A 23686-nucleotide genomic window follows, 5' to 3' on the forward strand; every position below is an offset into this window, starting at 1 on the left:
TCCCTACTACCTTCAGCATCACAACATACCCCAATTGGGGATGCCATATTCTCACTGGCTCCAGACGGTTGGGAGCAGTTTGGACTCTTGTGCAGTTTCACATTAAAAAAATAAATTTTATAATCATCCCGTGACATCCATACAAAAATCTTTTTGTCACCAGGAGGATTAGAGCATTTTTTAAATAAACTACAACATCATTTGTACGTTTACTGCTGGCGAGCGCTCTTCGAAATAACCAGACCCTAATACTTAAGAGTAAAGTAAGTGCATTGTGGGACTTTTCTGCGCAGGATCTGAATGTTATTTTCTAATTATTATGCAGCGAGGAATTCACGTGCCATTGTAAAAAGGATGAAGCAGATTTCATTTTTAAAGATTAAATTAGTGATACTTCAATGCGAGTGCATGTAGACTGACGGATTAATTCATCATCAAATCACTGAAAGCGACATGTCCATGGCGTTGGTTTGTTCCCCTCTCCATTATGGGCAGTTGTCTCTTACTTTGTGTTTATTTTGGTCAGAGAATAGTGGCTTATCATTTTATTGACAGCTTCTGTAGAATAATGCTCGACACATTTTAAAACTGGAGGACGATGGTTTAATTCCCATCCACATCGCAACGTCGATTGTTTCATTTTTAATGGAACTTGACTGCTGTCGTTAAGAACTTCGATAAATAAATAATGTAGTACATAATAACTATATAACGATTTAAAAAATATATTAACCATTTTTACTAACAATAATATTATACTACATTGATTCATATCATTAAATCTAAACAGAATGTATCGATATGATTTACAAAAATAAATATTTAACAAATCTCTGTAATGTGTAAATGGCCCTCAATAGGCAAACTTGGCTTCGTCTTTGTAGCCTATTTTATCCAAGTTGGGTAAACAAGCATAGTTTATCATGGGCGGAGGACCGCACATGAGGACCAGAACATCGGGACCCGGGGGGAACATGTGCTTCCGTAACATCTCTTCGCTTATGTGTCCAGAGCTGTATTCCCAATCTGAAATTAAAAAAATATTAGTAATGTTTCAAAATTATCACTATTAGCCTTTGCAATGCTGGCCTTTTCAATACATTCCACATCTCGCGGCACATTTTGAAACAATGTGTGTTTTATTGTGAAACTTCATAGATCACATAGGCCCGTAATACCTCAAATTTGAAAAAGTAATATTCTTTCACATTGGAAGTATTACGGACCCAGCGACGATATGCAACATCTGCTTATGGGTATAGCTTATGAAATAAAGAAGAAAATTACGAGTCCCTTCCGTACAAATTTGAATGGAAACAAATATTCCATTTAGCCTAATAGCTCTGTCTCACTTACACTCGCCTGACATCGTAGATCTCCATCTCATTTGACTTTAGTAAAATCAGTTTTGTATTGGAAATTTAAATCCTGATTGGCAAATATTTGGATCACGAAACAAGACCACAAGTCATTTAATGTGTTCTTTATTCTATGCCACCAATGGATTACATATGAAACAGCCGCAAAGATAAGGTTAAAAAGCAAAAGTCTGTCTGTAAATTGTTGACATTAATTGAGAGATGGGTAAAGCATTTGTTACATAGCTATAAAAGAAAGGGATCGGATCTTTCCCTTGTCGGTTGTGCTGTTAGTTTTATTTATCTCCACAGTCTCAAGGTTGTCATGTATAACCCGGCTGAAAAAGCTCTAACCTCCTTCCCGTCCCCAAAACCACATATTCCAAATCCTAACAACTCAAGTGTCCTCTGATGCACCAGGACAGGAGTGCTACTACCTGGAGTCGTACATTCGTATTGTACCTCCACCGCAGTCTCACTTATTTATTTTCTTCTTCGTATTGTGATACAAACATTTTATGAAAGAAAGGCTAAGAAGGTAAACCTTCATTTGTCAAAGTATGTAAAAATAAATTATTAATATATTATTTCATGAAGTACCTTCTGGCGGCGTGTCTAATGTGTACCACAGCTTGAACTGCTGAGGATATTCCTTCTGCACGTCTTCCAATTCCTTCCTCACGAGGATGTCCTTTTGAGTTTGGTTGGCGAAGATCAGCTTCATTTCCGTATCATCAGATTTGTCTTTGCAAATGTGTCTAATTAACTGGAGCATTGGAGCTATTCCTGTGCCTCCTATAAAAAAGATAATCAGTCTATGAATAATAAAGAAATATATTTTTCATAAATTTTAATTGGCGGAACTAATCAAAGTCACAACTAGTTTTCACGATGTTATAATCAATAAATAACTAAATAAATTCATTGCTGTGATAACTTCGTACTTCAAAACATATGTCTTCTAAAATGTATTTATTTATTACATTGTTTGGGTTCTGAGGCGTGTTTCAGCCTTGCATTCTATTACATTGTTTGAGTTCTGAGGCGCGTTTCACCTCTGCATGGGTAGCTTTGCAGTGCCCATCATCACTGCAGATGATGATGGACCCTGCAAAGTTGCCCAACACATTGGTTCAGGAAAGAGGAAGCGCAACACATCTCAATGCCTAAAAGTCAAAGAACCCAATAAATGCTATTGGCTATTAGAATCTAAAATCATATTTCCCACATCAATCCATCAAAAAAAGTTGTGGTGGAGTCGAGATCAATGTCAAATGATCTACCAATTTAGCGCATCTGCATACATGTCATCAGCTAAATTAGCAAATAAACAATATAATAATCATTAATTATATTTCTCGCCCGTCATAGGCTCCATTAGTTCCATTCAAAAAAATTAAATTATGCTCGTTCAAGAAATTAACACCTGCCCAGCAAAAAAAAGCAAAGTCCAAGAATTTTACATAATACTACAACATCCAGAAATAGCAGTCAAATATAACTGGCATGCAATAATCACACATTGTCAAGTAAAAATAGAAAACAAGTTATATCTCTACGCAAGAGCTTTGAATCTATTAATATGCTAACCTGCTATCATATTGAGCTTTTTAGCCACAACTTTCGTAGGTGGGTCTTTCCTCAACTTCTTGATTGCAAATTTTCCTTTTCCATTGTACACCAATCTGCCAGAAGGCCCGCGAACATCGATTGTGTCTCCTATCTTCAGACTATCGAGGTGTTGAGTCAATTTGCCCCCATCAGGGAATCGGGGGTGCACATTTTTGTAATAAACCTGGAAATAATATGATATTCATTATTATTTTTGTGATTGAAACACTCAAAACAGATAAGCGGTCCAGAAAATAGATTACAGAATCAAAATAAACCAAAATGTTGAGAATCTGAACATGAGCATTGAGCCCAATGAAACCATTGCAAGACTGTAGGGCCCGAAGACACAATACTATGTGATAGGACACTGAAAATCATGGCCAAGTGCTAAGTTAGACGGATCGCATAGCAGAATATTGGGGCAGTATAGGGAGGTCGAGGATGATAGGCGAGTGGCTAGGGATCGCAGTCTATGCAATTGGGTTGGCAGTATTATGTATAGTTATAGCACCATTAACGAATTTCAAAGAAGCCAGAAGTGCATGCAAGACGGCAGATGATTGTATGTAGTTTCCATTATATGAGTTTAGTAGGTTAGTCATCTTTTGTCTTCTTGCCATAATCCATTGCTAAAATATTATTTTTCTAACTGGCATGTGTTAACAGCAAACATCACAATATTGTATTTATGTATGTTGGCTGTACTCCAAAGAATTCTGACATAATTTTCACAGACAAATTTTTAAACTGTCAAGAATATGAGCGTCATACCTTAACTACTAAGTCAACAAATCCTTGGTCTTCGTCGCTAGAAACGGGGGTGTATGATCTGATCACCAAATCATCATCGATTTTCGCAGATAGATGAATATGTTGACCGATTGGTAGACCTGAAAAGATAAAAATATTTAAAAAAATAAAATATAGCCAGGGCCTGCTATGGACGGAGGCCACTGAAATAGTGCACGACAGGGAAGCCTGGAGGGGCCTTGTCAATGCGAAGGGTCCCCTGACCCAATCAGGACAAGGAAAAGAAGATGTATGTATATATGCCCAATGAATATATTTGTAATGTTATATGTTACCAACCTAGAATATGTTCTGCTGTTGGTAGGCCAAATCTAAACCGCCTTGTATCGTGACTTAACTCCTCTCTCTCGATGAGTGGTAGGGCGTACTTAATGGAGGAGTCTACCAGAGTGATCTTCTTCTTCTTCTTTCCGCAGAAGGGGATAAAGAATGAGGCCATTATAATGGTTGCTATAACACAACCGATGCCTACTGCCAATTGGACATTCTGGAAAAAAATTATAGAATTTCATGTATACATTGATTATCAAATGGTTTAATTTTTTAGTAAAGCGGAAAAGTTTTTAACATACTATTAAAAATACTGATTTCGGTTGTGATTCTATCTGTAACTCCAGTTCAATGAACTCTAGTCTAGAAGATTTGTCGAGAATTCATACTATCTGTGATTTTTCACCGTCAGTCTGCGCTAGGTATAAATAAAAAACATGTGCATCTCTACAGGAACAAAATACAAGAAGCACAGAAATCTCCTAAGGTAATCTGTGTTGATTTCCAGTGGCGCAATAATAATAATATGATTTGTATAGCGCCGTTTTTGTGAAAAATCACCTCAAGGGCACTGAGGGCAATAATTATATAAATATCACAATTGTATTAAAAAAATATACAAAATAATAATAAAAGTCAAAACGTGACCCTGCCGACAAGGTCAAAATACAAGGAACACAGAAATTTGATTGGGTATCTATCTCCACATAGTTATTATTATAAACGTTTGTTGCTCAGTGACAATAGTTATTAAAAATCACTATGAAGAAAAACATTTATAATAAAATAAAATATAAATGTTTTTCTTCATAGTGATTTTTAATAACTACTTCGAATAAAATAAAATATAAATTATATTATATTTTATAAAATATAATTTTAAAATACATTTTTTTATTTCCCTTGATTATTATGTATTAAGCTAGTTATTAGTTAGGAATCCGCTTACTGTTATTCTTGCAGATGCACTAACCTCTTGTGTATGAAGCAAAACAGATTAAAATAATGTTACGGCCTTACTAATAAATGTGTTTAAAGAATGCATTTGCCGTCTGGGGAAAAATGACGTCTCTGCCCCTCAAATTTAGAAAACAGTTCATTTTTGGATTTGTTTCAATATTTCAGATCAGCTATAGTGTTGTTCGTTTATTAAAAATCTTAAATCTCCAAAAGTTCTTCACCGGTTGCTTTGAAATTTTGACACAACTTTACATTCAAATAAAATTATTAAGCCTCTGGAAACCTAGGATGGGTTGTTTAACAGAATTTGGCCAATTCATCAAATTTGAACGTTCATTTCCGGGTTCTGTGAAAGTCCTATTCAAGTTCTGTTATTATATCACAATAAGTCTGTTCTTTGACAGAACTGAAATAATTTGAATAGTAACAGAACTTGAAAATAACTTTCACAGAACTTGAAAATTAACTTTGAAATTTGTAGAATGTTTCAAATTCTCTGAAACGACCCGTCCCTGGTGTTCTTAGGGGGCTATTCTCTAAAAAAAAAACTCGTTTTAATTTTTAGAACTTGTATAAAACTTTTAGAAAAATGAGCATTGCTGGTTTATTAAAATCTATTTTAAAAGAATAAATTGTGAAAAGACTTATTCGAAATAAAAAAAAAATTATATTTTGACTTGAACCAACATAGATGGTAAAATTTTTGCACAAAGTCTCCAGACGTTTTTTTGCTCAATATTTTATTAAGAAAAACTGGTGTCTATCACGAATAACATGAAAACAAAACTGTATGTATTGGTGAAAAATTATATATTTAGCAAATACACTGAATTGCGTCATTTTTTTTAAACTATAATTAAATTACCGTCTCGGAAACTAACTGGAATTGATGAATTGTCAAGAAATATTGTTTAAAATTGAGCACCCTTTTATTTTCTTTAAATATTTTTAACGACCAGTTACTTACAAATAAACTAGACGAACTGTCACAAAAAAGTGAATTCCAATACTTAACACCAGTCTTATCAAACGAATTATGATAAAATGAGATAATCTTCAATGTACAAGGAACGTGACTCGAATCACAAGTGATAAATATTTTATTAATTGAGATAATAGGTTAAATCACAATACGAATTATAATCAGGTATTATTATAAGTTTGTATCCTGATTAGTTGATTGCAATTTTACCACCAGAGAGGCGGACGAAAAATCGAGAAAAAAACCAAAAAGACAATTTTAATAAGATTTTTTTTTTATTAACCAATATACATATAATACATAATTAACCAATATATATATATAATATAATATTAGTGGTAACAATACCTCCCTAATCAAGCATTTATTTTATTTAAGTCTTTTTATAAGCCAAGAAAAAAATAGAGTATCAAGCCTGTAAAAATGCTTTTAATGTCGAAATCTCCTACTTATGAACCCATTTTCAGTTATGATTTTATTAAACAATATTGTAAAATAAGTTCTTTAGAAAATTATCTTAAAACATGTAAATATTTGTGCCTGAACATTGCAAAATAAAATAAAAGACCCTTTTTGGCTGTTTTTTTTCTTGAAAAAATCATAACGGGCCGCTGGCGTAAAGCGGGAATTTTAACCTTATCGTCATCTACATAAGGAGTGTTATTGTTAACGGCCCGATTCCAAATGTTATTGCCTTTCACATACAAATCTTTTTAATAAAAAAATATTATAACTTTTGTGGGAATCCAACATCTCAATTTTCATCGTATTATAGTCAATGTGATGAGTTTTCTAGACTGCATCTCACAAAACAAGCAGAAACAAAGTTAGGGATGGGGAATATTGGAACAAACTGGCTATTCAGATTTGGTTACACAGCTAAGCCACTTTCAAGCAATGTTTCAATATTGAGAGGTAACTCTTTTTTTTGCTGCATTTAAATAATTTTATTAATCTCATACTAGGACATATTTCATATTCACAATATTTTAGTTTTCAAGAAGTTATTTCAATTATAAATAGTGGTAGGCAAATTAAGCAACATGTTTTTGGACTGTACAATCTATCTTTCTATTGTCTCTTTTTAAACGTAGTAAATTCTTAATTAAAAAATTCTACAACTCTCTTAATCATATCTCAGGTAGGACATGCACCAATGATGAACAAATTTCACACAATTTAATATTTGGCAGAGCATCATAAAGATCTAGAGATTATACAACGACAAAAATGTGTTCAGATTAGAATATGATAATTGATTGTATTAACAGACATCACATTTGCCTTCAACTAGTTAAAATAATAATTGCTGAATCACAATCATTGCTACGCATCTGTTTATCTTGCTCATTGCTCCACTGTATTCAATAGTTGTTTTTCTAATTATACCACACATCGTCTCCCACTAGAGCAGCAATGGGAAGAAGAAGTGAATACTATAGAATAGTTATAATACCTCTAACTTCTGACATCTCCCGTACTTTCCAATGGCGGTATGCTACACTAGCGCCTCCTAGCGGCACTAGTTGTGAGGCTTGTTTTTCTTTAATACATTTGAATGGATTTTATGCATGATTATGCCATGCTACACTAACGCCTCTAGCGGCCAGAGTTGCCAACCAATACAAGTAAATACTGCCAACATTTTATTGGAGTTGGACGTATTACTAATATTCTAGGGTATTTGGAAGAAGCAAAAGTGTTATTATTAATTACTCCAAAGTGCGTGCATTATGTGGAAGTGAAGTGAAGTGACAACCTGGTTTTAGCCAATCCTGGCTATAGACAAACACACCTAGCAACTTACAACACATTAGCAGTCCCGGACACGTTTATCATGACATTGCTAGCTTACTCTGATTCCTTTATCCAATATCTAGTTCTTAAATGTCATTATAATATACATTGAATATAGAATAACCGAGGAAGTGCGCTAATAATACAGAGAGAGAAAAAAGATAATACCTCATTAGCATGCATTTGCATTGCACGAATGAACTCTTCTTTTAGCTTCGTTCATCCCTCGTTAAGGCCCCGTAGTAAGCGTTCAAAGTTGGTTTGAAAGGGAGATATATAAATACGAATGTTAGAGGGAGCGCACTAATATTAAGAAACGATAATAATTAAGCGAAAATGGTGGATATATTTAATAAAACACGACTCGTTTGAAGTAGAGCAAAAATCTCTTGACCAAAAAAGATATAAAATTAAATGTTTTAGTTGCATTTAAAGATATAATGTGATTTTTTTCATACCTATAACTTCTTACTTACTTACTTTGTGATTTTTTTCTATCGAGGGAATTTCATATATTTACCCTTTCGGTATTACAAATAGTAATAAGTATAGATATTATCTTAAAATTAACATTTTTTTAAGAGATAAAGAGAAATGTGTTATAAATCGGTAGATATTGGGAACAATGTCGATAGCACGCAAATTCATGCTTCACATTACAAAGCCAACATTCTTACCTCTGTCCAGTATTCCGCGAGTCGCCATCTTGCTATCTAATTATTCAAACTGTCAAACCGTTTTTTAAACCTGTATGCATATGATTTTTAATCAATAATTATTAGCCTGAAACACCTATACAAATTGAAAAAATCTTTCGAGAAAAAATTACATGCCGCCGCTGGGATATAAACCCGCAACCTTTCCAGAAAAAAAAATCATTAAAAACGGTAAAATAAAAATAATATGTCACTTCACGAATAAGTGGGGTTGATTTATATTAAAGAGTAAAAATAAATAAATGTTGCCATTGAAGCAACTGAATAATATCTATTAGTAACCATCAAATGTTAGTCAGCAGCACAGACATAGGAATTAATAGACGAGAAGATAATGGCGAGGGGTAAAATCAACTGTTGAAGAACGAAGGGAGTGAAGCTGACTGTGATTCGTCAATAAATCAATCTGACAGTAAATAGGCATCTCGCATTATAATATCACCATTTACTTCTTAAAAGTAAAATCTGCTTTTGAATGAATAGACATTTTTACATGGGAGCGCAAATTACTCGCCACGTTATGAACAAATTTGCGAAGTCCAAATTCGGCAAAAAAATTCGGTTCTATTTTTAGAGTCGAATATTTCGTTTAAGTATTTAGTTAAGACACTTTTATAAATGTTCATAATTTACTTCCCAGCAACCAACCAGCTTTGTGTTTCGCGTCCAGACGTTTCTCGATGTGATAGTAACAACTGATTCATATTATACGATGTGAATATGCTTAAAATAAAGTAAAATAATGCTTATATATGGAATGTAATACGACAATTGGGTTTATTCTCTTTTTCACATCTATTTTTACAAGTTTTCATAGTACAAGTCAACATTTTGCCGTGTTATTTCGTAAAATGAACCGATGATGCCTCGACCATAGTTCGCACAAGAATGATGACGTCACGTTTTCAAATTTCACTTGAGGCCATACGCGAGCACAGCCGGCTCCAATGGAACCGGTATGGGGAGTGGGGATAATACGCTTTTAATCACTTAGGGCAGGTCTACTAATATTCATATGTCTATGGTCAGCAGCCATTTTTGTACTATTGCTTGGACAGATTATTGGTATGCCAAGTCCTTAGGGTATTTTATTTAGTCATTGGTAATACATATTATATATCTCTAATAAACCGCCTTCTGAATAAGGGTAAGTCCAGGGCCATCCATGAACCAAACGGCGCCTGGCGCTAGTAAAGACCACAAGGGCGCTGTGTTAGGTTACTATCAGCACCTTGGCAAATCAGCGACTGAAACAGACTGCTCCAATTTCGTCTGCACAGGACCTGGGTTCTGTGTAAAACTTATTATTATACACATTCCTCATGCGCGTGATGAGCGTGGATGAGGAATGTTAGCACAAATCTGACGCTCCCCTTCTAGTAACCCAAGAATCACTATATTTAGCTTAGTCTTCGGGAGTTTCTCCCTTCTTCGTCAATACAGATTTCTTCATAAAAACTCTCAGTGAACTGGTTCTAGGGGGTAAGCGTTTGATCTGTTCGCTACCAGGCTAATTACAATGCATATTCATGATGAGACAGCCCTGTGATAGTGAGTTAAACTACCTTAGCTAACTTATTATTTTCAAAATGTGCATATAAATTTAATTATGTATTAACTTTTTACTTTTGTTTATTAGATCCGGCAATAGTGAGGAGAAATTATTTCAAAATGTTTTTATCTTTTTACGTACTGTATATTTATTATTGAGTGTAAATATGTATGTGTACTAACGAACACTGTATGCATATGCAGGTACACTGGAGCATCTGGTCGTTCATAATAATTAACTGTAGCTTCATTTTATCAAAACATTAGAGTCTTGACGCGTACGATGAAGGAGGTAAATAATCAGTTTCTTTATATGATTGTTGGGAAAGTGGTGGGGCACACCAAGTCTTCATACGCCATAATATAAGCTGTACACTACCTATCCCTTACTAATAAATATATTTTAAATTTTACACAACCAACAACCATTAATGTACGGTAAATTGATGTTTATCAGTTGTGTAAAATGTAAAACATGTTTATTAGTAAGGAGGTTAGGCTTTTATTTATGTGTAGGGTTTTTCACTATAAGCTTATTACATGTACGCTTAAAATTAGTCACTAGTAGTTAATTAACACAAAAAAAAATCACAAGTTGCGCAACATTACGAAGTATGTCAAAAAAATACAAATAAATAGTAGTATATCTGTGTGTAAGTATAGAATGGCCAACCTTGTGATTCCAGAGATAGCCTAATTTTTAATGTCAGTGCCATACAAATTTTTCTTAAAAAAATGATAACTCCTTCATTTGTACACGCAATTGCTTCGTACGAAATTTTATAGCATAGTAATGATCAGCAGAATCCATTTCTAGCCAAAAAAAATACCCTAGAAAATTCAAGTCTCTATGTCTATGAAAGGCAATTTTCAGCCCACTGTGCGGCGGGCAGACCTCAGGGCGTCCTGAGTTCGGGCACAATGTGCCTGGCAGGCACTAGTTTGAATATGGCCATTCTTAACTACCTATATTAATATCAGCCACCCAAAGGTAATCGCTGATCTTTATAGGGATGTATACAAAGAAAATAAGTAAAATTTGATTGAAAAAAGTTTAATGACATTACAGTTATAATATTACAGTTTAAATAATAAAACAAAAAGTAATCAATCAGAATCAGACGTCTCTTGTTCATTAGAATTGATAACTTAATGGATCAAGTACCTTAAAAAATATGACAAAATCCTGCCCAATTAGCCTAACAGAACACAGACGTCACGCACTACTCTCTACATTCTACATTGTCAGGTGAGAAACTGAGTAGGGGGGTTCAAAAGGGTGGAACCTGAAGCTACTCTGGCAGGGGGGGGGAGGAAGGGTAAGAAAAAATTCCGGCCTCTGCCTGTCAGATCAGGTGCACCAGACGGAGGGTTACAGAAGATTTGACCATGATCCTATTGCAAAAATAAAGTGATTTTAAACCAAGTTGACTCGTGGTTTTTTACATTTGATCCCACCATGTAATTGGTGGTTATAAATTGTAAAAAAACTATATGCTGCAGACAACATATATACACATATTATGTTGATAAAAAATATTTTGTGTTTATGTTGAAAATCTACATGCTTAGATAGGTACCATGTAAATAAAATATAAAAGCATCGAGTAATATACCTCAATGTATAAAAGTGAACATGAACATTAAAGTTTTTTCAACAAATAAGTCAATATCGTAAATATACGACCGGTCAGTGGTTGAGTGGGCATAGCGCTTGGGTCTCACCCGAGCGTCGCGTGTTCGATTCCTCGGCTGGCTAAGTCCTCCATCACAACACAAGCAACATTTTCGGCTTTCTGTCGTGGTAGTAGGAGATTTTCAAACATTGTTGGGTTATTAGTAACCTGGGAATGTTTGTCTTTCTTTTAAAAAAAAAAAAAATATATATATATATATATTTATTTACTTACTAACTCTGTTTATACGTCCATGGGACTTTTATATTAGGAACATTGAAAAGTTTACAATTTTGTACAATGGATGCATAAAATAATTTCTTACATTAGATTGGTTTACAATACGATAAAAAAAAATAAACTTAAATTATCAGAAATAATATCTTGACATAAAAAATATTACCCATGTATTATGACAAAATAATGGTCATCTCCTTTTTGGTAATTTTTTTAATCTCCAACTTGATAATTTTAATAATATCTTTTAGCGCGTGTACACGTTCGACCCAAATGCATTTGACCAATGTGCTGGCATGCGTTGGCCGCCAACATTGACCGGTCAACCCGATTATTGTCAGTTTTCATGCACACATCAAAGAATCTTGGAGCCAACCTGCAAAGGGTGTTCACATGTTGGCACTGTCCTCAGCAGAGGTGGTCGTGTTGATTATTGCGCGAATGATTATTTACATTTATGAATTACGATGATTAACAATTTAAGATGCTGTACAAATAAATTTCTGCAGATGTGATAACTTCCACATTCATATAGATATGATATCCTACTCTCAGCATCGCCCTGGTGTAAGATCACCATTCAGAATTGAAACGTTACTTGAAATGGCTTTAGACGTGTTTGGTGACTAGATCTGGCCAGGTACTCCTCCATCTTCCCCCCTCTCACTACCTTCAGCCTCACAACATACCCCAATCGGGGAAGCCGTAGTCTTACTGGCTCCAGACGGTTGGGAGCAGTTGGGACTCTTGTGCGGTATTCACATAAAAAGGAGGTGAAATGGCCAACGCAGAATAGGGTATTTGGATTGTTTTTTTTTTTATTCCCGAAAAAAAATTACGATAGTGAAGGTATATTTAGTTTATTTTTATGTTGACAAATAAATTTTCTATAACGATTTATAATGTGCTATTTTCGATTTGCCGCCTAAACAATATAACCGTTTTTAACCGGATAACGTTGGCGACGGCGTTCACACGTTGGCGCCAACATTAGCCCAATGCATTTTTATTTATTTATTTAGGAACTAATTTAAACCAACAGATTTTTGTACTTCTATAAATAATAAACTTATAAACAATACAAACAAAATCTAACGACAGATTTTTACATAAACAATTGGGCCAACGTGGACTGGGGGTTTGAGATGAAAACTCAAATATTTTGGTAGAGGGGGAACCTGTCAGTAGTGATGAGCATAATCGAGATATCGACTTTGAAATATTAATCAACCTGTCGAAACATTTGTAATGTTCAGCATCAGAGCAAAATGTGTGAAAAAAATAATCTGCAGTGGAAAGATTGTGTGGTTGAATACGGTTTTATCGATAACGATTTCGATGTATTATTGTTTCATTATTAATCTTAACCCTTCCCCTACCAGTGTCAAATTAAGTCGTAAAATTACGATTTTTTTCATCAGAAAGTGCTATAACTATAAAAAAAATGTGTCGTTGGCAACCCTGTGCTTACGCATATTTTCGTCGAATTGGCCATCAAACATCCAAAATGTTGTAAATCAATCCGTAGTGTTAAATTGTATCAATTTCGGTAAGTTTTAAGGAAAATATGCAAAAAAATCGCCACACCAATAAGGGCTAATTTCTAATAAAACGAAAAATATTAACAAGTGTCAACTTTTATTAACTATACAACAGTAGTGAGAGCACTTGTAATAACTTTAGAACTTCAACAGTAGTGACAGCACTTGAAATAGCACTTCATCTTAACGATATCGAGTTTAATCAGTTGAAACCAACTGTTATCGCAAAAAAAAAAATGTATATTTTCCCTGTAGCGGACCTTCCGTGTATTAAACTTTTTTAATAAACTGATTTACCGCGGCCCTCCTGCTCATCTACCCATTAAAAAAATTCACCGGTGTCTTTTTCGGCGTACGTAACATCAAGAATGTATAAACAACGTAGTTTTAGTCAAGTATATACCAGTCTGAAGATGATCATAATAGATTGAAAATGTTCCGATCTACCAATGAAAAGGGGAACAAAGTCAAAACACTGTTTGTTAAATATACAGAAAATAGGGACACGGTTAATATGCAATTTTAATTCAAAATACACTATCTATCAGTTAGATGAGAAGTAGTATTTCAGTTTCCGGAAATGGAAAAGAATGCATTATAATAAAATATAATATAATAGCTTTTACGGTAAAAAAAGATAATTACATTTTTTTAAATACTCTAGGCAAAAATGCTACTACGTGGTAACATAGAAAAAAAAAATAAGAACAAATAATACAATGATATGCATATATGTAGTAAAACTAATAATATTTATTAAAAAAATATTTTTTAATTAAATCCGAACAAATAACCTATATTAGGATAACAGATTCATATTTTGGGTTGAATGAGGGAAGAAAAAACAAACCTTAAAACATCAATAACAATGGCCGCCAAGTGGAAAATCGATTTTATTTTTAACTAAATAACTATTATAAGAAATGCATTATTCCATTTCCAAAAACAGATATACCTACTTACTTCTCATTATTATATAACTGATACAAAGATTTTTTTCTATTGAAAGTGTGTACTAACCGTATACCTATTTTCTGTACATGTATCTACTTATTGTATTGTTAATTCAAATAAGCAGGTACCAAATCAAAAGTATGACATCGGTATTAAGAGGAAGCTACAAGCCAAACATGCGTATATTCTTGGTATACCTTATATTGTAGGTAATAGGCATTAATCGCTTGACAAACGGAGTCTAGAAACGTTCGATTTCAAGCACAAAACTGGTTTTTAATTATAATTTACATAATTTTATAAGAAAGCAAAAAAGTTATCAAGTTAAACTGTCACAGATAATCTTAGCTATACTACTGTATTTTTGAAAAGTTATTTTCTTTACGCGTTCATACATTTCTATTGAAAATAATAATTTTTAGTAGTTTACATTTATATTTTTTATTTTCAAATTGATTTTTTATTTGTATTCTACTCAAGCGAAACGAAAGGAAAACATTCAATTTATCTAACGCATATTTTTTGGTATTCATAATATACAGCAATTAGTTACAAAGATTAATTAAAATAGTGATTTAGCATTAAGCTTCGCCTTAACATATTTTACAAGTTCGGCTACGATTCACGCAATAGAATAATCATAATCGCCACAACTCGCAACTGAAAATACGTACGAGCACACTTAAATCGTAATAAATAATATATATTTATTATGATATTGACAAAAACAAATAATTATGTGACGTTTATAAAATTATACAATAATAATTGCAAGATAGGGGATATTATATTACAAATTTTAAGACTTAATGACTTAAAAAATAATTATGTAACGCTGAAGATTATAGAATTCTCGAAGTAAAGTACTCGTAGGTACACCTCTCTCTTACCTCTGTAAAAAAAACCAAATTATGCAAGATTCCTGACGTTTGACGTTTGACCCAAGTCAACGCTTAAGAAATCGTAGGTTTTGACGGTCAACTTGACAAAAACAAAGCTGAATACAAAAAACATAATTTTTTCGTAGTAAATATAACTCTAAAATAATTAACTTACATAGTTTTCTGTTGAATCATCCATGTTTAATTTTAATTTGGTGTTTAAAACAGTTAAAAAACGCAATTTAAAACAGTTATCTCGCTAAGAACATGTATCAGTCCGTAAATTGAGGCAAACTGCACGTAGCGCGGAACACTCGCACGGATGGCTACTAAATAATAATAAATGATTGTTATCAACTGTCGGCCAGGCCTTGTTACAATATTATGTAAATAAATCCTACAACATTATAATCTTTAAAGAGTACACATTATAATCGTGTAAAAAAGTAAGTTTCCGTCGCTTATTCTGTTAAATTGTATTTTTTCATGTTGATATTCGATCATACTTTCAGGCAAGTTTCGCACTTTGCACTTAGTATTTTATAAATAAAATTAAAATAAGTATCGTCATTTGCATATTTAGTGAAAGTAAAACGTTGTATTTTCTTCATGTTATATTTTACAACAAATTGCAAACAAAATCATGAGTTCACGTTGGATCCAGATTTTTTTCAATACCTACCCAATTACGTTAAAGTAAGTAAGTACCTACTACAATAACCTGTTTTTGAAGCTGTGTGAGATGGTTCGAAATTGGGATAAGTAAAATCCTTTCAAGTTTTAACGGTAATTTTTATTGTTCTTCTGGTTTATTAAATTTATGGAGAATAAATTCTCTCTTCAAACGTAAGTAAAGACAAATTAAAAGGATTACATACGCGTTACTTCCACGATTAAAAGCAGCCAGAAGGTTGTGGGTAATAACGAAATCAACCCGTAAAAACTAGGTGTTTTTACTACTTCCGATTTTTTTTGTCCGGGTTAAATCTTCCCCATAGGAAAAACTAAACCCTTCCACTCACTTTTCCACAAATGATCATCTAGTCAATCAACGCTATGCAAGTGCATTATATAAGCAAAATAAATAAAAATAAAAAAAAACAATACAAGAACAACACGTCAACTCACCAGAGATCAAATGGGAAAATAATTCACCGACTCCAGATATTTTCATATCAGAGGGTTCGGCTCGGTAGAACTTCTAAGGGCCCGTTCCCACTTCCGTTTTCAAATCGGAGGCGGGTCCCGTTTTAAAAACGGATAGCCAATGGCCCTGTTCACACTTCCGTTTTAAAAACGGACAACGAAAAAAAATAATTTTCGATTCAACAAAAACATGTTATTTGCTCATTCTTCAGTAATGGTGCGCAATGGACGACGATGAAGCTCTTGTTGTCATGTGGTACTTATTAAAAAGAAGGAAAAAAGTGAAAAGAAAATTTTGGTTACACCCAATCATAGCCAAATGATTTTCTGTAGGAATTTTCCAAGTGTTAATTGGTGAGTTGAGAAGTGATGAACTAAAGTTCTTAAATTATTTTAGAATAATAATGATTGGATTATTTATATAGCGCCGTTTTCACCATGAGAAAATCACCTCAAGGGCGCTTAATGGCTTAAGAGAATGTCTATCACTTCCTTTAACCATCTACTGGAATGAGTTTCAGAGAGCTTAACATATCAAAATACAAAATTGAGAGAGTGCATTTGTCCTGAAGAAAGGCTATCCATATTTTAAAGTAAAGTAAGAAAACAATAAAAACTCAAATATTTTTTATTATGTGTTTATCAAACTAATACGCTCTTCCGTGCATCTTTAAAAAACGCTTTTTAAAGCTTTAAAATTTAAAAAATTTAAATTTAAATTTTATATACAAAAGTTGTGTACACCACGTGTTTTGTTTTTATTTAGTTAAAGATAAAATATTACTATACTCTTTCTTCGACCAGTGGTATTAAATTTTCGGGATTTATTTCCTTATCCATTATTGTAGTTTTGATTTATTTACTTAACAAAATAACCCAATACAAGCACGCAGCGTGCCTGCTTCCTTGCGACTGGGAGCTGGCGGGGAGGGGTCGGGGTGTGGCGGGGACTCTGCCGGAACAACTAGACGACAAGTGTGAACAGCTCCATACAACACTATGAGCGAGCGTGTTCCGACACGATTTGAAAACGGACGCGCTGCGTAGGCGAGCCATCCGACAAAAAATGTCGGATCCGTTTTCAAATCGTGTCGGACAAGTGTGAACAGCTCCATACATCCACTACAGCCACTAGGGCATCCGTTTTTAAAACGGGACCCGCCTCCGTTTTTAAAACGGAAGTGGGAACAGGCACTAACAGGGCCTATAAATCCTACTGATCCCTCAACATAAATATTTAAAAAAATCTATCGTTATCCTACATGTATTCAAAATGACCGACTTTTGCATCTTTATATATAAATTTTTTGATAGATCTAATACGTCTAAATTTTTAATGAGAGAGCTAGGTATAATGCCAGTAGCCGAAATAACGAATGGTAATATTTTTATAGTCTGAGAATGCCAAATTCTTTTTATTTCATTTCCTAAATCTGTGTATTTTCTTATTTTTTCATTAGAAGATTTTTTAATATTACAGGAATTTGGAACAGCGACATATTTTCATTTAAAAATGATTTGTATTTTTTGTTTGTTTGAGAGGGTTGAACCTTCTTCCCCAGAGACTGGCTCTTAACTGTAATAAACTTTTAAAATGTATTTAAAAACTGTAAAAAAAAATGGTTTGACTGAGGATTGAACCTTCCTCCCCAGATCAAAAAGGCTAACATTTAAGCCAAATTCCAATTTGTGTGTGTGTAAGTGAAAATAGTAGGTATTGCATTGTTTGAAGTGGTTTATTTTCCACTTCATTGAATTATTCATTCAATAAATAAACAAAATCGAAATTCAAATAGATTTATTTTAGTTTTCAGCCCCATTCAGAAAGCAGTAAAAAGTTATGAACGTAGCTCAAATGAATTAAAAGGGAAGATATGTTACTGAGACAACGCGCGTGGTTGCACTGAACTGAGTCCAATGGACAAACTGATGATTTAGTATCGCACACAAGGTTGGCGGTCAGACAAGATGTCACCGGCTGCCACAAACACGTCGTTCTAGGCTCGTTTTTGTGAAAAAAATGCCTTCCTTGCTTTGAGAGATGTGCACAAATCATTCTCGAGCAAAACCAAATCTGATGAAGTTTCTTTCAGTAAAAGCGGCCCACTGAAGGGCGAGCATGTGCGCGGCGAGCAGAGCATGACGTCGATACAAAAATGCTCGTCGCTCTGGTGTCGCGAGGAAGCAAGAGAAACGAGGGGAGTTCTTAATAATATAGCTGTTTCACCCGTAAACATATTCTTTGAGTAGCTATCTCTTTCTAATGCGTTCCTTTCATTTAGCTAAAAATGATGTTATTTGTGGCCATTCCATGTATTCACACAAATTTGTTGTGGCTATTCTTTTCTCGTGCGTTGCGTTATTCGATTTCAATCTGGAAATATGAACGTGCAATATTTTTTGTTCGATTAGTATGAACGTAACGCGTCTTTGTATTTAGTTGTAGTATTTCGTAGGGAAAAAAAGATAATAGTACCCGTAGATGACATTCCTGGAAAATACAACAATATTATTTGCACCATCTCTTTTTATCAATGTGTGTTGGCAAGTAGAGGTCCCAAAAGTCTATAAGCTACGCCACCAGTTCAGATTTTGTGGATACAAAATAGTTTGTTAGTTCCTCATTTGGCCCCCCCCCCCCAAAGTTGTCCAGACCAGAATTACCGGGTAATTCGATTTTTATCGTAATTTAGCACTATACGGTTTTTGCTGCAAGCACTCTCAAGCGCGGGTACCAAGTCTAGTATATCGCGCAGTTTATGCTTGGATAATTATTGGTTGAGTAATGGTTTCGACCCCTCTCAGGCCTCGCGTCTTATCAGCATGCGTAAAAATGACATTGCCTGATATATGCTTATATTTTATGACCTCGTCTCAAATAATTACACTAATTGGAATCCTCACATTCTGTAAGCATTTAATTACATTGCATGATAAAAAAAACATACAAAAACAACTTCAGCTATCTTATAAAGAACGTAATTATTATTTATACTTATTACTGATGATATCACAATTGATTTAATACACAAGTTGGCAACCATCCATGTGTAATGTGTATCGTTCATTTTCCTTTTCAAAGATCTGAAGAAATGAATCATCGCAGAAAAATATTTATCGTACGAGTAGGTATGTTACAGGACCCTTTCGAACTAAATAAAATTGAGATAGATTCATTTTACGTCCCCCGATTTGATGTTCCTGACTATATTATTTGTTTGGTAAGTGGTAGGTAGGTAGGTCAGGTAAGCGATACTTCATTGGTAGTTAACCATTTTCCAAAAGTAAGCTAAATTATCGGATATAGCAAACGGCTGCTATACAGAGAAAAAAGTATAAACTATTTTTTTCCTAACGTCAGTGTCCGAGTGATCACAGTAGTGTAACTATAGCATTCATGTTGGGGGGGACATTTTTTAGAAAGATTTCGAGACCTCTTCTCACTACAATTTATTATTAATTTACATCACATTGATATAGAGATGTGCAAATATTTTTTTTCTGGGATGCAATCCATAAGTACTTGCTATTGTTTTTCTACGGAATACTGAGGCCAGTGGGGGGGTTAACCTCAAACTCCTAACCCCCTCCCCCTTATATACGCCCCAATCGGTGCAGGTTATATTAGGTAAAACTAAAATCTTCTATCTAAAAAATGCTACAAACCGATCTACAACCGTTCTATCTCTACAGCCTCCGTGGTTAAACTTTGAGATGTGGACTTAGGCCATCCGCAGACGAGAAAGATAAATTTAAAAAAAAGTCTCTCGTGTGCGCATCTCCGTATACCGTAATACGGGTTCAGACGTTGCAATTTTAGCTGATCACCTCGACACTTAGAAAGCATATTGACAAGGTGTGAACCTTCTTTCAACCAAGTTGATCAAGTTTTTAGTTAGAAATCTCCAGAGATGTGCTTTATTTCAAATAAATCCATTTCAAATGGAAATGCAAAATGGGTATTTTCCATTTTGCATTTTAAATGCTTTTCTAAAAACCATTTTGCATTTTGCACTTTAAATGCTTTTCTCAATGCATTTTCCATTTTAAATGCTTTTTTGCAACATTCTTCCTACTATCTCCACTCATTTTTTTTCATAAGCCCCAAATATCAGTCCGTCCTCAACCTCGCTATGAGAGATAATTTACATTTGTCAAGTTGCTCCCTGGTAGGAGCCCTGGCAATTGAGTGATACCATTACAAAAAATACTGAACATGGAGCCATGAAGCTGTAATATTAAATGTTAGATAGCAGTTTCTATGTTTTTACGTTGGCAAAATTAGTCCCGCGCAAATTTTTTGTGGTTTCATAATCTGTAGTCGTGGTGTTTTTGGATTTACCATCATGTAATATGTTTGTTCTACATTGATGTCCATTATTAAATGACAAAATTGTTTAAAAAATCTGTAATTATTTTAATTGTTTAACCTGAGAAACCATTTTGCATTTTCAATGCATTTTGAAAATAGGTATTTTGCATTTTGCATTTGAAATGCTTTTCTAAAAACCATTTTGCATTTTCAAATGGAAAAGTTTTGACCCATTTCCATTTTGCATTTCAAATGGTTTTGGGTACCCATTTTGCACATCTCTGGAAATCTCGTTCAATAAAAGTTGATCAACTAAAACCAAAACGCGGCATACTGGATTTGTATGCCTGCAACCGCAACTACTAAAGCCTCTCGCCTGCGGGCTGTCTTAGTAAAGAATGATTATTCCATTTTATTATTGCTGGGGCGCTAATAAAATTAAATAATCTAACATTGAATTTTTCATTTCATATCACGCTATGATCGTGATAATGTTCATTTCATATCACGGTCATAGCGTGATATGAAATGTACATTATTATAAAAGGTTGTTGTGATATTTATTGTTATGATGCGTACCTATACATTTATGTAGCTGAGAGCCGAACCACGACTTATTACGAATAATTATTAATTTTTGTTCATTCATAATAATTCTATTATGCGGTTCGCGCCCTTTGCGGTTAGTTCGTTATTTTCCCATGGTTCCGCTCGCAAGTGTATACGCAGAAATAAAACTTGATAAATCTTGTAAGAATGGCTTTTCTAAATAGGACCTGTTATTTATTAGGTGGGTATCTAATTAAATTACGGACTAACTAACTAACTAACAAACCATCACGCCGTTTCACAGAGGGAGGCAGATAGGACTGACCGCCGAACAACTCGGTCTTGGCTCACACTCCTTGCTTCATTCTCATTCATACATGTTATTCTGACTCTTACATGGCCCGACTAAAGTATTTGATTCTCCTAATCGTGGTATGTCTTGCTTGGGCGTCCCCGACTTATTCTACATTTGTACGTAAAAATTATAAGATTATTGTGTTGTAGAACTACACTAAAGTACAGTCAAATTAATAAGGTGATAAGGTTCCATTGATATGCTTGGTGTAACTATAAGTGACCAGCTCAGGTACGGGGCTCCATCGAAGCCAGAGTAAAGTTGGCCTCTCGGAAGCTGGGCGTACTGTACAGGGCCCGCAGATACTTTAATAGTACACAACTGCTGACCCTGTACAAATCGCAAGTGCGCCCTACTGTCGAATTTGGCAGCCATCTCTGGTCCGGAGTTCCGGAGCCCCTAAATACCTGAAAAAAACCCTTGACTCTGTGCAGAAACGGGCGGTCCGTTTGATAGATTCTCCAATCTTAACAAACGGACCGCAATCTTTAGAGCACAGGCGTCAGGTAGGTATGCTGTCCTTGTTCTATCGGTATTACAATGGAAGATGCTCTGAGGAACTAGCGTCATTGATCCCTTCGGCACCGGTGAGTAGTCGGGATACACGCCAAACGCGCGTCCAACATTTGTACACGGTTGACATTTGTCACAGGAGAACGGGTCGCTTCTACGATTCATTCTTAAGTTCAACAGCTCGGCTGTGGAACGAACTGCCGGCCTCTGTGTTTCCTCCCTCCTACAACATGGGACTCTTCAAGACCCATGTTCACTCCTTCCTCTCCACAAAAAGACCTTCCACACAGCATCCCCAAAGATGACATAGACCCTGAGGGAAATTATTTTCTTCAGGGCCTCCTGTGTGGAGTTAATATAAAAAAAATAATAAATAAGGGTTCTTGGCGTTCTTAATGTCACCTACCTTTATGCTAAAAGAACTATTTATGGTATTGATTAACGATCGTGTTCCAAATTGTTATTTATAAACGACTAAACCTGCTCATGAAAACTAGCGCAAGGTCTTTTCTGCCTACAAATTGAACTTTTTTCGAGTTAGTTATGACTCTACCGAAGGACTAAATTAATGAAGTATATTAATGTTTTAGAACATTTTGCGGTTATGTATTCGTACGGTAGCGATAATATCGAAAAAGAATTAATCATAGGTCAATATGAATCTACAATAACGTCCAGCAACCTGTTTTCAATGCTTTCACTTTCAATTTATTTGTTTTCCGTTCGCCGATTATATTTTTTGCTAAGAAAATAATGTCGAAGGTGGGGGATGTACCTCACTACTTGTAATTTGGTAATATTTTCGTGATTTGGAAATAGTTATAATATTTTGAAAGTATTTTTAGCAGACGAACTCGTGTTGATCTGACAAAACGATTACCATTACACACAATGCTACTGTTAACCGGGATAGCGGTTACCTAATCGTTTCTAAAAGAGGATATTTACATTATTTTAAGCGGTAAACTTTTTTGTATTCTCCCGAGATAATTATGTATATTACTTCGTAGGAAAAACACCGCACACAACATACTACATAAAAACGTTATCATGAATGGAAGATGGCAATTATTTTGATAAAATGTTGAAAAATACTGATAATTTAAAAAAAACAGAAACTTTTTTGCATATATAGTTAGTATTTTGGTAGAAATGAGATCTATAAATATTGATACTTACAAGTGTCATTTTGGACATGCTGATATTCCAATTAGGAAATAACACTGAATGAAATAATTAATATGAAGTTTTAGAGTTTGTATTAAATTTTTGAACAGCGCACACCGTAAACTTTATTTTTGTGGCATTTTATCACAAACGCAAACGACCCCCTCCATAAAGAAAAAGTAACTACAAAATTACGCGATCTGACGGATCATGTCATAAATATACCACTCTCATGTAAAACGAAAATACATGCCGGAGTGAATAGTGATGGGAGTATTCAATCGACCCAATGAAACA

The 23686-nt window shown here is 34.3% G+C and overlaps 1 protein-coding gene across 3 annotated transcripts; it reads right to left on the bottom strand.

The window, feature by feature from the left end:
* Positions 1-697: 697 nt before the first annotated feature.
* On the bottom strand, positions 698-23593 carry LOC149423555 (NADH-cytochrome b5 reductase 2-like). 3 transcript variants are annotated; one of them, XM_089632002.1, is made up of 6 exons: positions 15523-15663; positions 4062-4269; positions 3744-3862; positions 2949-3153; positions 1959-2153; positions 698-1026 (listed from the first exon to the last, which is right to left on the bottom strand). In XM_089632002.1, exons 1-6 carry the CDS (start codon positions 15544-15546, stop codon positions 854-856), a joined length of 924 nt encoding a protein of 307 aa, XP_089488128.1. In that variant the 5' UTR covers positions 15547-15663; the 3' UTR covers positions 698-853. The 3 variants fall into 3 exon arrangements, with proteins under 3 accessions (XP_089488128.1, XP_089488130.1, XP_089488129.1); XM_089632004.1 differs by lacking the exon at positions 15523-15663 and adding an exon at positions 5878-5978; XM_089632003.1 differs by lacking the exon at positions 15523-15663 and adding an exon at positions 23402-23593 and having other exon boundaries at positions 699-1026.
* Between the last annotated feature and the right edge of the window lie 93 nt (positions 23594-23686).

This window comes from Hesperophylax consimilis, chromosome 5 (genome assembly GCF_061612785.1).
Source record: "Hesperophylax consimilis isolate HC1 chromosome 5, BYU_Hcon_1.0, whole genome shotgun sequence".
NCBI lineage: Eukaryota > Metazoa > Arthropoda > Insecta > Trichoptera > Limnephilidae > Hesperophylax > Hesperophylax consimilis.

Excerpts from the sequence above, each read along its gene's own strand:
- LOC149423555 (XM_089632002.1), bottom strand. The coding sequence starts at position 15,546 with ATGGATGATTCAACAGAAAACTAT. Across the intron at positions 3,863-4,061 it reads AACAGCAGAACATATTCTAG|GTCTACCAATCGGTCAACAT; the intron begins GTTGGTAACATA and ends TTATCTTTTCAG. Across the intron at positions 1,027-1,958 it reads ATTAGACACGCCGCCAGAAG|ATTGGGAATACAGCTCTGGA; the intron begins GTACTTCATGAA and ends TTTTAATTTCAG.